At 44.6% G+C, this 14,720-nt stretch overlaps 1 protein-coding gene across 2 annotated transcripts in view; it reads right to left on the bottom strand.

The window, feature by feature from the left end:
* Positions 1-14,720, bottom strand: part of PPP1R14C (protein phosphatase 1 regulatory inhibitor subunit 14C) — a 535,162-nt gene that overhangs the window by 476,707 nt on the left and 43,735 nt on the right. The window contains exons 2-3 of one of the 2 annotated variants that reach the window (XR_010727649.1): positions 9,840-10,157; positions 8,904-8,979 (exon numbers count right to left, since the gene is read on the bottom strand). Coding sequence is in view for 1 of the 2 variants with exons in the window: in XM_066247898.1 (XP_066103995.1) it covers positions 6,373-6,405; positions 8,147-8,230 (117 nt within the window). In the remaining variant the exon portion in view is untranslated. Of the gene's footprint in view, positions 1-6,372; positions 6,406-8,146; positions 8,231-8,903; positions 8,980-9,839; positions 10,158-14,720 lie in introns of both variants that reach the window. The other variant, XM_066247898.1, reaches the window with a different exon arrangement.

The following is a 14,720-nucleotide window of genomic DNA, read 5'->3' as shown; positions in this document are numbered from 1 at the left end:
ATGCATATCAACTTAAGGCTTTGATGGCTAAAGTGATAGGTAATACCACAACCTCTATTTCACAGAAATAAATGCACAGAAAGAACTGATATCTATCAGAGACCAACATCTCGGCCATCTTCCACTAAAAGAAAGGATTTCTAAAAGTTAACTGACTGGACTGACAACCCCTTTAACAGAGGCTAAGACAGACGCTCTCAAGCCCATATTAAATGTATTTTCTGTCTACCATCCCAATACAATGAAGGTGCGCCCATGTGATTCTAAGATTTGAATACCATGCAAAGTTAGAGTGAGAAACAGAAAAAGAAACCCCTCCCAATCCCCCCAGCCCTGATTTCTACAACGTCCACTATGCTGTTACTACTGATCCTCCAAACCCAAGTAAAAACAAAAATACTCTTTTTCTTCTTGCATCATATAAAAACATCCCATCCCTTTTCTACCTTTAATTCAGCTCTATTTTAATATCAACTACATCAGAAATGGCATTTACTCAATGGGAAAAAAATTAAAGCATTATTCTTACGAATCAATCACAAATAGATTAGTGTGGTGACTACGATTATACTGCTGTGTTTTGAAGAGTCCAAGTCAGGAAAGATTTACATGCCACAAGATGACAGTTTAGCATATGAATCAAAATGGGAAATCACAAATCCTTTTCTTATCAGCCAAGGACTTCGTAGGGCGAATTCATGGCATGTGACAGAAAGTGACACACCAAACACAGCACACTTCTGTGAAACTGGTAGGTTTTTTCAAAATCTATTCTTCAATTTAAATAATTCAAGAACATCATTATTGGTGGATTTTGGCATTTTGCCTATTTACTATGTAATGGAGAAGCATTACCTTATAAAGTACCAGCTTAAATAGCATGTGCTGAGCTTCACGTTATGTGTTTTCATTTATACCTTGATCTCTCCAGTGACTAACGAGGTTGCCTTGGACGAATTACATAGCCTTTCTATGCGTCAAATTCCCTAACTGCAAACAGCAGTGTCAACCTCATGACTTTGTTGTGAAGATAAAATGAGTAAATAATACATGTGATGTAATCAGATCAGTGCCTGGCAAATACTTAAAAATTATTTAGCTATTTTATTGTTGTTGTTACTATCACTAAAATTATTATTTTTGCAAACAATCCTTACTCAAAGCCAGGCAGGTCATTTTTACTTCCATCTTAGAAAGGAATAAGTGGTGGCCCAGAGAGGTTGAGAAAAACTGTGGAAAGTCACACACATTTAGTGCTGGTGCTGGCACAGACTCCTGACTCAAAGTCCAGTCTTCTAGCCATCACCCACCCTGCCTTTGCAATGAGGCTATAGACATGCATCTGAATCAGCAATGACATCTTTCTCACATTTCTAACTTCAAAGTGGCATAGTTGTGTGCGAAATCATTTTAATTAAAAAAAAATAGCATTTCTAGAGAAGACTACTTGTTAGGCATTTAGTTGAGATAGGACAAAATTCTTTCATGTCCTGAAAGAATAGCTTTGGCAGATGGCCCGAGTCGAGTAGCTTCGGCAGACGGCAGGACCGAAAGGCGGGGCTCAGGCTCAGCTGTCAGGACCCTGGCGTTAGGTCCTGGCCTCTATGCTCACTCCTGCGAGGTCTTGGACAAGTCCCCCAACTCTCTACTTCAAGTGGTGAGAGTGAGGACTAAACAAGAGAGTGCTTGTGACCACAATGTGAACTACAGAGCCCGGGGGAAATATACGCTATTGTTTTTATCATCACAATCCAGATGCCAGAAAAATCGGTTTCGTGTGAACATCGGATCCAAAGCCAAACTATCCAACCCCTGCTGAAAGGCTTGCTTTAACAGACAAATGAACTTGACTGAAGTCCCTCAGCATCTTACCCCGTTTCCTTCCTGGAAACCATGACATAAAAGAACAGAGACGTTCACTTGTAAACTCCTGTGCCTTCTCTTTCTTCCCTCCTTTTGGAACTGTGAAGAACATTCAAAGATGACTTCCTTTCAGCTTAGAGACAAATGGATGAGGAATACTATCATTCTAGGGGGCAAGGCCCATCATTTTCACTGAACTGCACAGCTGTTAACAGGTGTAAATATTTTGCTCCCTAGATACTTTAAAAAGTGGGGAGAGGAGGGCTCATTTGGGTGAGAAAATGAAAATGGCTTCTCACTGCTGCTCGCTGCAGAGCCGATCAGAAGAAAAGGCAGGAAGTCCAACCTTTCCTACCGAAATAACCAAAACATGAACTTCTCCACCCAGAAGGACGGAAGAAGAAGGGGAATCAGAGCAAGCGCTCGGCAGGTCTACGCCCACCAGCCCTGACCCACTCTCAGCCACAGCGGTCCCACCCCGCCCCCACAGGCTCAGTCACCACCACAGTCCTGTCAGTCTTTGTCTGACCCTTCACAACAATTTAATATCACTCTCCAGAAACTAAATGGCAAGGTCTCTTCCCTCCTTCCTAGCCTTGCTTTCAGAAAGCCTGAAATCAGACTATCATACCCTTCAGGCAGGAAGGAGTTTAGGGAGTCAAACTCTTTAAAATGCTTTTTTTTTCCTCTAAGAAAAAGAAAAAAGATATACAAATAGCAACATGTTGAGTGGTCTCCTTGCTACATACACACATACCATGAAAAAATAATCTGGTTTGTAACCTGGGGACTCCAGAGTGAGACCCACCAATGGACAAGCTTTTCAAGGCAGATTTCAGTGAGCTTACTAGCTCCTGACTCTCAAACATGAGCACACTGCCAAAAATCTGCAAAGACAGATGAAAATGGACAAGAAAAACAAGGTGGATTCAGAAAACAGAGATGATGCAGACAACAGAATAATCTTCAAAGCAAAAACAAAACAACAACAAAAAAACCCCACTTGATTAACGTCCTCAAAGAGAAAAAGAAATAAAACACATTAAGGAAACAAGACAAAATACTAAACCAAAGTAGGGAACAGAGATCAAGAAAAGGCTCTTAGATGCTAAAAATAATATAGCTAAAATTTTAAAATATCAGTATAAATGCTAGGAGATAAAGTCAAGGAAATCTTTCAGAAGTCTCAGAGAAAAAAAAAAAAAAAAAAAAAAAAAAAAAAGAAGAAGAAGACCAAAGAGATAAAAACAAAAGGGAAAAGCTATGAAATTAGAAGCTTAGAAGCTCCATCCAGAAGGTGTAACATCTTAATAACAGACCATGAGAAATACAGACTTCTGAGGAAAAATACTAATAAAAATAATAAAAGATAATTTTTGAAGAACTGAAAGCTATAAATCTTCAAACTAAAGCAGCTTGCAAAATACCCAGCATATGAATAGAAAAAGACCTACACTAGAGCCTATCATTACAAAATTCAAAATACGAAGATAATTATAAAAGTTAACTGAAGGGGGGGACAATAGGTCACAAACAATAGGTCTGAGGATGTAAATGGCATCAGACTTCTTAACAATAGAAGTAACACAACAATAGAGTAATGCCTTTAAAATTGGGTTTTAGTGATGAATTTTACTCTGGAATTCTACATCATCCCAACTATTCTGCTCACAAAAATTAGGAGATATTTTATAGCTTCATATTCATTTTGAAATATCCCCTAATTTCTGTGAGCAGTATATATTGATCAAGATTTACTTTCAGCCTGACCTGTGGTGGTGCTGTGAATAAAGCATCGACCTGGAATGCTGAGGTCACAGGTTCGAAACCCTGGGCTTGCCTGGTCAAGGCACAATGGGAGTTGATGCTTCCTGCTCCGCCCCCTTTCTCTCTCTCTCTCTCTCTCTCCCCCCCCCTCTCAAAAATGAATAAAAAATCTTTTAAAAACAAACATTTAGGCCCTGGCCGGTTGGCTCAGCGGTAGAGCGTCGGCCTGGCGTGTGGGGGACCCGGGTTCGATTTCCAGCCAGGGCACATAGGAGAAGCGCCCATTTGCTTCTCCGCCCCCACCCCCTCCTTCCTCTCTGTCTCTCTCTTCCCCTCCCGCAGCCAATGTTCCATTGGAGCAAAGATGGCCCGGGCACTGGGGATGGCTCCTTGGCCTCTGCCCCAGGCGCTAGAGTGGCTCTGGTCGCGGCAGAGTGACGCCCCGGAGGGGCAGAGCATCGCCCCCTGGTGGGCAGAGCGTTGCCCCTGGTGGGCGTGCTAGATGGATCCTGGTTGGGCGCATGCGGGAGTCTGTCTGACTGTCTCTCCCCATTTCCAGCTTCAGAAAAAAAAAAGAAAAAAAAAAACACATTTACATTTACATTCATATATTCAAGTATTCAAAAAATTTACCTTCTATGCATTCTCTCCCAAAAAGCTACTAGAGGATGTACTCCAACTACACTGAGGAAGACTAGGCTTTAAGAAACAAAGCATCTCATACTGGACAGCAGTAAACAGGAATCTCAGGACAGGAGCTACTCAGTAGATCCAGAGAATAACTTCTCCAGATTGTTGCACAGGGGCTCCAGGAGGAAAATCTGGAGCAGGGAAATGGTAATGATGTGATTGAGCAAACATACAATACATTATTACATGTTTGACAAAGATATTGGAAAGTTAAAAAAAAAACAGTAATAAGTAGTAGACAAAATAAAGACAAGGTTGTTATCAACTCTGGGAAAAACAAAGGGCTACACAAGATAGGAGCCATGGCCATATTTGACTGTTTGGTTTAGCAGTGTAAAACACTGATTTAAATCATAGTTATCATACTTGGGCAATGTAACAGAAAGTGTTAAATAACTTTATGAAGAGGATGAAGGATAATAAATTGTGTGGAGAGTGAGAAAGCGAGCGTATTTCCCCTTAAGTCAGTAAATGAAACAACAATGTAAATGCACACGTAGGGATATAAGAGTACATAGCAGGGAACAGGTATTATTGTATAAAAACATGTAAATGTAATATATGTTGGGTGGGAAAGGTACTATTTTTTCCTTATATGCCTAATTGTATGTCTGGTTTTCAAAACTATGAATATGCATTACATTGATTAAAATATACTTTTCATAACTAGAATTAAAGTTAAAAATCTCTATGACTGCAAGATATCATCCATATAAGGAAAACTGAAGATTGCAAGAAGAAAGCTTAAATAAGTAACTAGACACAAACCAAATGGTCACAGAACACCCCAGTCACTGAAATCTTAAACACTCTTGTAAAAGCATGCTTTTCCTCCATTTTGTAAGTATACCACTTCAAAAAACAGAAGTTCTACCACCAAATGTACTCCAAAGCATCTGATGAATCTTCAAATTTCTCTGACTTATCACAGGAACACAGTTGAAATAATTCTTTTACCAATATTTTCATAACTGATCATTTCCTTAATTTTTACATTGTTCTTTCTGTCATTAGGATATACATTAAATACTAATCAAACTTATATCCATTGTTTTTCACATTAGTATTTACACCAGGGGTCCCCAAACTTTTTACACAGGGGGCTAGTTCACTGTCCCTCAGACCATTGGAGGGCCGGACTATAAAAAAACTATGAAGAAATCCCTATGCACACTGCACATATCTTATTTTAAAGTAAAAAAACAAAATGGGAACAAATACAATATTTAAAATAAAGAACAAGTAAATTTAAATCAACAAACTGACCAGTATTTATTTCAATGGGAACTATGGGCCTGCTTTTGGCTAATGAGATGGTCAATGTCCGGTTCCATATTTGTCACTGCTAGCCGTAACAAGTGATATGATGCGCTTCCGGAGCCCTGACACATGCGACCCGCGTCACTGGAAGTAGTACTGTACGTGAGCGCCGCCGCCACATACAGTACTCCAGGAGCACAGGATGTGAAGTACTCCCCTCCTGTGCTCCTCTCACTGACCACCAATGAAAGAGGTGTCCCTTCCCGAAGTGCGGCAGGGCAGGATAAATGGCCTCAGGGGCCGTATGCAGCCTGCGGGCCGTAGTTTGGGGACCCCTGATTTATACACTTGATAAATATCCAAGCACAGCATAAAATTTCTCCTTATAAGACAGGCAACTATTCGATTCTGAACAACAGAATTGGCGTTAAGCTTTTAAATAAATACATGCCTATACACTAATAGAATGTATTCTCCAGTTACAAACCTAAAATTTTAATGAAATAATTCCTAAACCTCTTAAATATCTTTGACATCTGGTTTTTATGTAAAAGCAAGCAATACACAAAATTCTATTAGTTTAAGTTTTTCTAAACCAGTCATGTTTAAGCTCACACATAAGGAAGGTAGTACTATCCAAATATATGCACTTACCTATGGATAATAATTGCTAATTAGTATATATATATACTTAATCAAACCCACTTACTGTGGTTTTAGCTTTCAAAAAAGACAAACTGATTTAATAAAAACCAATTCAAACATGGCATTTAGGAAACATGATTTGTTTACCTCTGTTGGTTTGTAGCAGTCTACCAGAGCTTCCTAGAATGAAATACACAGAAGGTAAGTGTTACTATTTGAAAACTCAATGTCATTTTAAAAGTGAAATTAAAAACGGTTTCATCTTTATAATGCTATTCTAAACATGGTAAATCGGTGTTTCAGATTGACTATTTCGAGTCACACTATATTTCAGCAGCCACTGGCCCTCTTATCTAAAGATATAACGAGTTAGGTCTTTCATATTCAGGAATGCCTTACATTCTCAGGAACACAGGTGTGTGAGTGCACACAAACACACACACATGGGGACACACCTTTCTTTTGGCCTGCTAACCTGGTTATTAATGAACTGGATATACTTAACCAGCAACAGCCTGTGAGGGAGGGTGACCATCACACAGGAGAGAGAGGGGCCTGGCTGTGATTCAACCACACACCATTAACCAGCTCCTCACAGCTCTGCAGGGTCTCCGTGTCCGCACCTGGGACCCAAAGGGGAGGGCCAGAGGGTAGCTAGAGTGCCTTTCCAGGTCTCAATTTTAAGAAAACTTTATGTCATTACATTCTGTAGAGAACTGATGCCTGCTTTAGTTTTTTTTAACTTCCATCTCCCAACTAAATTTACCAGCAAGAAATAACCATTAAACTGTCTGTTCACTACTCCAGGGACATTAGTAATTATTAACACATTAAACTCATTAAAATATTAAAATATGTCCTTTAATTGCCTTTAGTGATCATTTGCCCCTGGTAATAACCAAACAGTAATTATCAGTGAACATTAAAAACATTGGCAGGTCAAAGATTGACTGGTTTAAGAAACTCCTAAACACAGGTTTGAAAATGATAGATTTACCCTCCTCGGAGAAGGGAAGTAAATATTGCATTACTCTGGACTAAAGAAACATGAGACATCTCAACCTCTATAGTGGTACTACAATGTTGTCAGGTGAGCATCCTCCATTAAAACAAAGTCTACTAGGCCCTGGCCAGTTGGCTCAGTGGTAGAGTGTCAGCCCAGAGTGTGGAAGTCCTGGGTTCAATTCCCGGTCATGGCACACAGGAGAAGCGACCATCTGCTTTTCTTCCCCTCCCCCTCTCCTTTCTCTCTATGTCTCTCTTCCCCTCCCACAGCCAAGGCTCCATGGGAGCAAAGTTGGTCCAGGCACTGAGGATGGCTCTGTGGCCTCTGCCTCAGGTGCTGGAATGACTCCAGTTGCAGCAGAGCATCACCCCCTGGTGGGAATGCCTGGTGGATCCCGGTCGGGCACATGCAGGAGCCTGTCTGTCTGCTGTACCCTGCTTCTCACTTTGAATAAATAATAAATAAACAGAAGTCGACTAAACAGAGTTATATTGTAAACAATCTTATGTAGGAATGAATGTCATGAATGATATAACCCACAATTGCGAGGCGGGAGACCTGGGTTTAGACACTCCGGTTCTAGCTCAGCCCTTCTCGGTTCCATACAATGATGGGAAATCGCTTTCCTCTCTGGCAAATGCATCTCCAGAGGCAGAACCAGCCTCCTTCCCAAGAAGAGGAGGCTGGAGAAACTCCTATTGACAGGTGCTTCCAGGACTGACTGCCAATCATCAGAGATGTCCTTCAGGAGGGTGAACACCTGGCACCCCACAGCTTTCCTCTCTGCAAACTGCCATTGCCCACAGCTGATCTCAACGCCTCCACAGGGCAGAATCAGTGCATGCCGAGCTCCGGACACCCCAGTGGAGTCAAGCATCTATCACTGGAAGGTTCTACATTTTGAAAGCTGCTTACCCGTAACTTTAAAGCTCTCTCTTCTTCACTGTCTGCATCAAGAAGATCGTCAATGTCAATTTCTACATCTGGCATTTCTTCTTCCTGGAGGACAAATGCGAAGGCATTCTATTTAGTGAGAAACTGCTTTGTATTGAACTAACCTGGTTGAGTTAGATAAATGGCTGGATCGTCAGTTGAAGGGATTGGCAAGAAAGGGGGAAGAAGAGGGAAAAGAGGAGAAGGAAGGGGAAATGGGAGAAAGAGAGGAAAAGGGGGAAAGGAAAAACAGAAAGGGGGGAATGAGGAAGGAGGGGAAAGGGAGGGAGGGAGGGAGGAGGGGGGAACAAAGGAGGTTTAAAAGTCAAAAAGCAGTAAAAAGTAAAATTTCAGAAACGACAATTTTCTACTTTTTGGCAGAAAACTGCAATTATTAGTACACAAGTGGGATTGGCAAATTATAGAAAGAGTAGAGAGAACTGTGGCTTCCCACGCAATGACTACCCTTCTCTTGGTGACTGTTGGATCTTTGATCTTTTTCTGGAGTTGAATAACTGCTGTTGTGGTTTGGGTTCTGGGTACCTGATTCTACCACAGGTTTCTGAGGCGTGACCCTCCCCTGAAATAGAAAGTTTAAACACTGGAGGAGAATGAGACTGAAGAGTCACTGGTTTCCCCTTCTATACAAAAGGGAGAATAAATACCAACTACCTCATAACACTGGTGTGTGGATTAAATTAGATAATTGATACCAAGGTCGTAGGAGAGTAGCTTGCACACAGCCAAGACTCCTTGAATACGGATTATGGTTTCTTTACTCTTGTAAGATATGTGATGTATATTGAAAAGCTCAGCTAAAACAGACAGGAAATGGCATGTGAGGTAGAGGGACAGTTCTAAAAGCTCGAGTCATATTAAGGCTAAAATCTTCTTTTCAGAAATTGATAATAATACTAACAAGAAATGAAAAGATAAAAACACATGTCCTTAGAAATTTCTAATGACTAGGAATGGCACTTCCTGCTGAAGAGTGGTGACAGGAATTAAGTTAAAGCACAGCCACCTGGCTTGCCAGGACACCAGAGGAAGCGCAGGAGTGTGCACCTGTATCTGCTGGGAGACCATCTGACAGCGACTGCCCGGCCTGGAGACCCAATCCACACGAGGCAAGAACCTCCTGCTCACTGCCCTCTCAGAGGAGGCGGGCTGGGCTGCGGTCCTGACCCAGAACCCGTCTGTCCTGTCAGTCTGCCTCTCAGACTGCCACCTGCTATTTCAAACGAGACTACATTTCTAAGCCCTCCTGGGGGCAAAGCAGGGAGGTGGGTACAGATGTGGCCTCCTCAGGGGCAGAGGATGGTAAAGGATGCCGGGAAGGGGGTCCCCAAAGCTCCAGTGTGTCATCAGGACACTGGGAAAGACCACGCTGAAAGTGTGCGCTGCTGCCTCCCTCCCTCCATGGCTTCCCGGCCCCTTGCCCCTCCCCCGACCTCCCCTCCACCGCTCTCCTGTGCCTGCCCAGCCTCCTCTTCTTGTGTGGATGGAAGCCCTGCGGAAAGTGCACTGTCCTTTAGGGATAGTGCACTGTCATTTAGGGATAGTGCAGTGTCATTTAGGGTCATTGGAATAGACAGTAGCGATAAGTCTGTCAAGGGTACCAGGCTTCCCACAGTGAAAGGACTGGCGGGACTGAAACACCATCCAGGAAACTCACTAGGTCACAAGAGCGCAGGCAGCCCGTGGACACAGTGCGGAGACGCACCCGCGGACCTTCCCTGGCCACAAGCGCCTAGGCAAGGGCCACGGGGTCTCTGCAGCAGAGCAGCACGCACCGTGCCTGTGTTCTAGCAAACGTGGCTCCACATCGCGTCGGCTTTGCGTGAGGACAAAGTACCCAGAGCCAGTTTCTCTGACTCTGTTCAGGAAAAGCCAGGCGAAGAAGAGACAGACCCTACTGGGAGGGAGAGCCGGATCTGCCTCCGGAGATGCACTTCAATCTCGGTAACAGCTTACTTCCTCCCAAACCAGCCATCTGGGGTAAGGGGATCGAGAAGAGGAAGAAGATGGATACGGAACTTGCCCAAGGAGTTAGGGGTAAGGTACGCCCGGTGTCTGCTCTTCCTGAACGAAATAAAAGAAGTAAATAATGCCTTCCTCAGAACAGCGCAGCAATGGGTTTTTCTGCAGACGGTATTCAGCTTGGATGCCCTGTCACATTTGGTCTAAAGGGCTGTCCCTGTGCAGCAAGGTCAAGTCCCACCCAGGAAGGAGGGCCGGCAACCAGGTATCCTGTCGTTAGGGTCGCAGGCCCCCCTCAGCCCCTGCATGCCTCATCTTCCCCGTCCTGAGATCCGGGCTGCCCAATACGGCAGCCACGTGTCGTGTGTACAGTCAAAGTCATTGAAATGGACAACAACAGGCCCTGGCCGGTTGGCTCAGTGGGAGAGTGTCGGCCTGGCGTGCGGAAGTCCCGGATTCGATTCCCGGCCAGGGCACACAGGAGAAGTGCCCATCTGCTTCTCCACCCTTCCCCCTCTCCTTCCTCTCTGTCTCTTTCTTCCCCTCCCACAGCCGAGGCTCCATTGGAGCAAAAGTTTGCCCGGGCACTGGGGATGGCTCTGTGGCCTCTGCCTCAGGCGCTAGAGTGGCTCTGGTTGCAACAGAGCAAGGCCCCAGATGGGCAGAGCATCGCCCCCTGGTGGGCGTGCCGGGTGGATTCCGGTCGGGTGCATGAGGGAGTCTGTCTGACTGCCTCCCCGTTTCCTGCTTCAGAAAAATACAAAAAAAAAAAGAAAAAGAAAAAAAAGAAATGGACCAAAACAGAAAATTCAGTTCCTCTGTCACATTAGCCACATTTCAGTGCTCAATTTCCCACATGTGGTGAGTGGCCACTGCCCTAGACGGTCTGTTATGAAATCTTTCATTCCTTCGGACTAGAACAGGGAAATGAAGCTGCCTCCCCTCTCAGAGAAGCTTGAGAGAAGTAAGGAAAGTGCATCACAAGGTCACTACCACTACCCAAGGCAGGTGGCTGGGAGGCCGTGGGCCTGGCTACCGGGTAGGAAAGCGGATGCAAACTATTCCCTGACTAATTATACCAATCATGAGGCATTGGCACTTTCTACCCACCGAGGCCGCTTCTCATCACCCACAGCCTTATCTGTCAGAGGGCAGGAGTCTGAGCCCAGGGTGCACACCGATCGCGGGGCCCAGGTGTGTTCCGATGGCCCGTGATGTCCACACCACGGCCTGGATGAGAAGGACATACCGACATTGGCCATGGAGTATATATGGGAGAGTCCTGGGAGGCAAAGGCTGAACTAGCATCGAGTACAGAAGTCTGTGTATAATTAGCATTTAATATTTTTAATGAGAGTGTGGAAATAGTCTAAATTCGACTGAAGTTCTCTGTATTGCAACTTTCTGTATAAAGCAGTGTCACTGAATATAATCTTAGTGACAAATCAAATCACGGATAAACAAGTGACTACCCCCACGGCCCACTGTCACGTACCAGAGTTCAGTTGTGTTTGAGGATTTCCCCACATTAAAAAATAAATCCCCAGGTGGCTCTGTGACAAGAGCTCAATCTCTTCAGAGTTGCTGTGGGAAGCCACCAGCTAACACCAGGTCACACTTAGTCACAGGGACAAACAGAACAAGGCACCCAATCATCTTCTGCATCTTTCTGGTCAGACATCTCTTGAGAACCCACTGTGTGCAAGAAACCAGACACTGTGAGGCTCTGCCTTACAGGGACCGTTCATCTAAGCTCAGAACCGAGAGACATACAACGGCACCAAAACAGAGAGAGTCCGGCCCAAGGGCCTTGGCAATTCAGGGGAGGAAAACTGCCACCAGGCCCTGGCGGGGAGGTTTCACAGAGGACAGAGCATTTCAGCTGGCCTTGGGGAATGCCAGGATTGGAACAGGTTTAGAGGGGGAGGGGGAGTAGCCACGAGAGGCAAAAGGATACACAGGCGGCCAAATTACAACATGTGCTCTGAATACATGGTGCGGAAGGGTCCATGGCCTTGAGTCAGACAGCTCTGCACTGTAGATATTAATGGAGGTTATACAGGTAGCAAAAATGAGAGCTGAGACAGATGGAACACTATAAGGAGTAGTGGGGAGTGTGGCAAACAGGCAAAAACAACCCCAAGGAAAGGCAGAAAAGAATGCTTCGTTCCCACCTATCGTAACCTCTTTGAAGCATGCTCAGTGCTACAGGATTTTCCAAGTTTGGGGGAAGAACTGAAAATACAGATATTTAGTGTAAAAATATCTTGATTTTTTTAAAGTTGGTTAAGAAGTCATTAAATTTTGTGAAAGACAAACATATCCATCGGCAGGGGCCAGCTAGTGGCTGAGCACATGGAGTTTAGAAAGAGGCAGTCCCTGGTTTAAATTCCATCTCTGCCACTAGCCACCTGTGTGAGCTGGGGCAAAACAACTCACCCCCCTAAACCTGCTCCTCCCTCGTAGAGTGGAGACGACTGTCTCATTCTCAGGCTGGATCAAAGGCTGGCAGGAAGGTGCCTGGGTGAGTAGTGCACACTCAGCCTAGAGTAACATAACCTCAGAGGGTCCTGAGCACACCCTCTGAGGCACCACTGATCAGTTGATACCTCTTTAAAAATAAAAATTCAATGCAAATGTCTCTCCCAAGGACCCTTTCACTCCTCGAGTTTGAAAATTTCAAGTAGAAACCTAACACATTACCAACTTGTTCAAAACCACAAAGATGAAAAGGAAAAAAGAGAGAGAGACAGAGAGAGAGAAAAGAAAATGTAAGCAAAAAACCGCAGATGCAGAAACAATAACACTTTGCACCTCTGCCTGTGAACACTAGACGCCCAGCTGCACACTAACAGCGCCACAGTGACAGGAAAGTCAGGAGGCTGTTCCCAACAAGGCGTCTGAGAGTCAGTGACAGCTGAGGCCGTTCATAAAGGTGGCGAGGGTGACCCTCGTGACCACCGCATAACGGAGGACCCTGAGGACATCCCAAAGGCTCTGGCTACAGCGGATGGACGGCCGCCACCCTCAGCCCTGTGCTGATTACAGCTGCGCCTCCGCTCTGACCCTCAGCCTCCATAGCAGCACCGGCGAGATGATGGCCATGTGCAGGCCCCCAGGCGGGCCCCGGGGAAGCTGGTGCACACCGACATCAGGATGTACATCATAAAGAGAAGGGACAGGCAGCCCCCAATATGGACAGAGCACCTCAGTGAGGAGCTCCAGCTGGACTGGGCTGCAGGCAGGGGATAGGGCACTGGGCAAGAAGAGAGGACTGTCCCAAAGGAAAGGGCTGCTGTCACCCAAGGAGAGCGAGAGGCAATGGCTTCCCTGTCTCTATGAAGTCATACTTGGCTAGGCTGCTCTTCCCATCCATTTAGTGAGCTGGCCAGGGCTGTCTCTGGTAGAAGAAGGTGGACAGCAACCTTCTTAGTAAAACTGCTTAGTGGCCAAGCAGAACTCTTTAGGCTGAAAACCTCTAATTTATCCCGAGGGTGTCACAAATACAACAATAACTCAAAGCCTGTGACAGCCCAATTTATAGAGAGAAGACAGTTCCACCACACAACAAAATGTTCACCACACTGCTCATGACAGAATCACTGTGATGAAAATACGAACTCATCATGGTGCTGCATTTCCCGAGCACAGAACACTGAATGCAGACATTGTCCCCTTCCTGTGATGGGAAGGTCCTAAATCAGCTATGGCCAAATGTGTTCAGGACTAATGTGTTCACGGAAGAGTAAGACTGATAAGATGATGTGGAAAAGCCACATGGAAAAGATGCCAGGCACTGAAAAGAAGCTGTAAGCCCCATACAGGGACCCCCAACTTCTCCAGGGACAGACCAACAGTCATGGTGCAGGGTGGAGTTTGTAAGACTATTGTTAAAATGAGCTGTCAAGCCAATAAAAGACATGGAGCAGACTTGCATATTGCTACGTGAAAGAATCCCATCTGAAAAGACTACATACTCTATGAATCCAACTGTAAGGGAAGGCAAAGCTATGGTGACAGTAAAAAAAAATCAGTGGGTGTCAAAGGCTCATGGGAAGGAGGGAGCAGCAGGTGGAGCACAGGGCGTTTCAGCGCACTGAAATTATTCTGTACAATACTGTAACAGTGGATGCGTCATTACGGTCAAATCCCACCGAATGTACAACACAGAGTGAACCCAGTGTAAATTATGAGTTTTAGTTAATAATAATGCATCGATATTGCTTCATCAATTCTCATAAATACCGCAGATTAATACTAGAGGTTAATCATAGGGGAGACAGGGGAAGGGATGGGGTGAGGGGAGTATGTGGAAGCTCTGTAATTTTCCTCTCCATTTTTCTATAAATATAAAGCTGTTCTAAAAAATAATGGCTATTTAAAAAAAGAAAAAGGCTACTGCTTTGTGGATGACACTACATAGCAATGTGAGAGGCTGACCCTCCCATTAATAACTGTGCTGAGCCTTATTACAACACATGGATGTGTAAAGAGTCCCCAGTGCGAGACAAACCATGACATTCAGACACAGAGGCACATCCCACCTTTAGGCTGAAAACTCCCAATTTTTCTAGCA

The sequence above is a fragment of the Saccopteryx bilineata genome, chromosome 12 (assembly GCF_036850765.1).
Source record: "Saccopteryx bilineata isolate mSacBil1 chromosome 12, mSacBil1_pri_phased_curated, whole genome shotgun sequence".
In the NCBI taxonomy this organism is placed as follows: domain Eukaryota; kingdom Metazoa; phylum Chordata; class Mammalia; order Chiroptera; family Emballonuridae; genus Saccopteryx; species Saccopteryx bilineata.
Note: the sequence above shows the minus strand (reverse complement) of the source record. Positions and strands in the feature narration are given on the sequence as shown.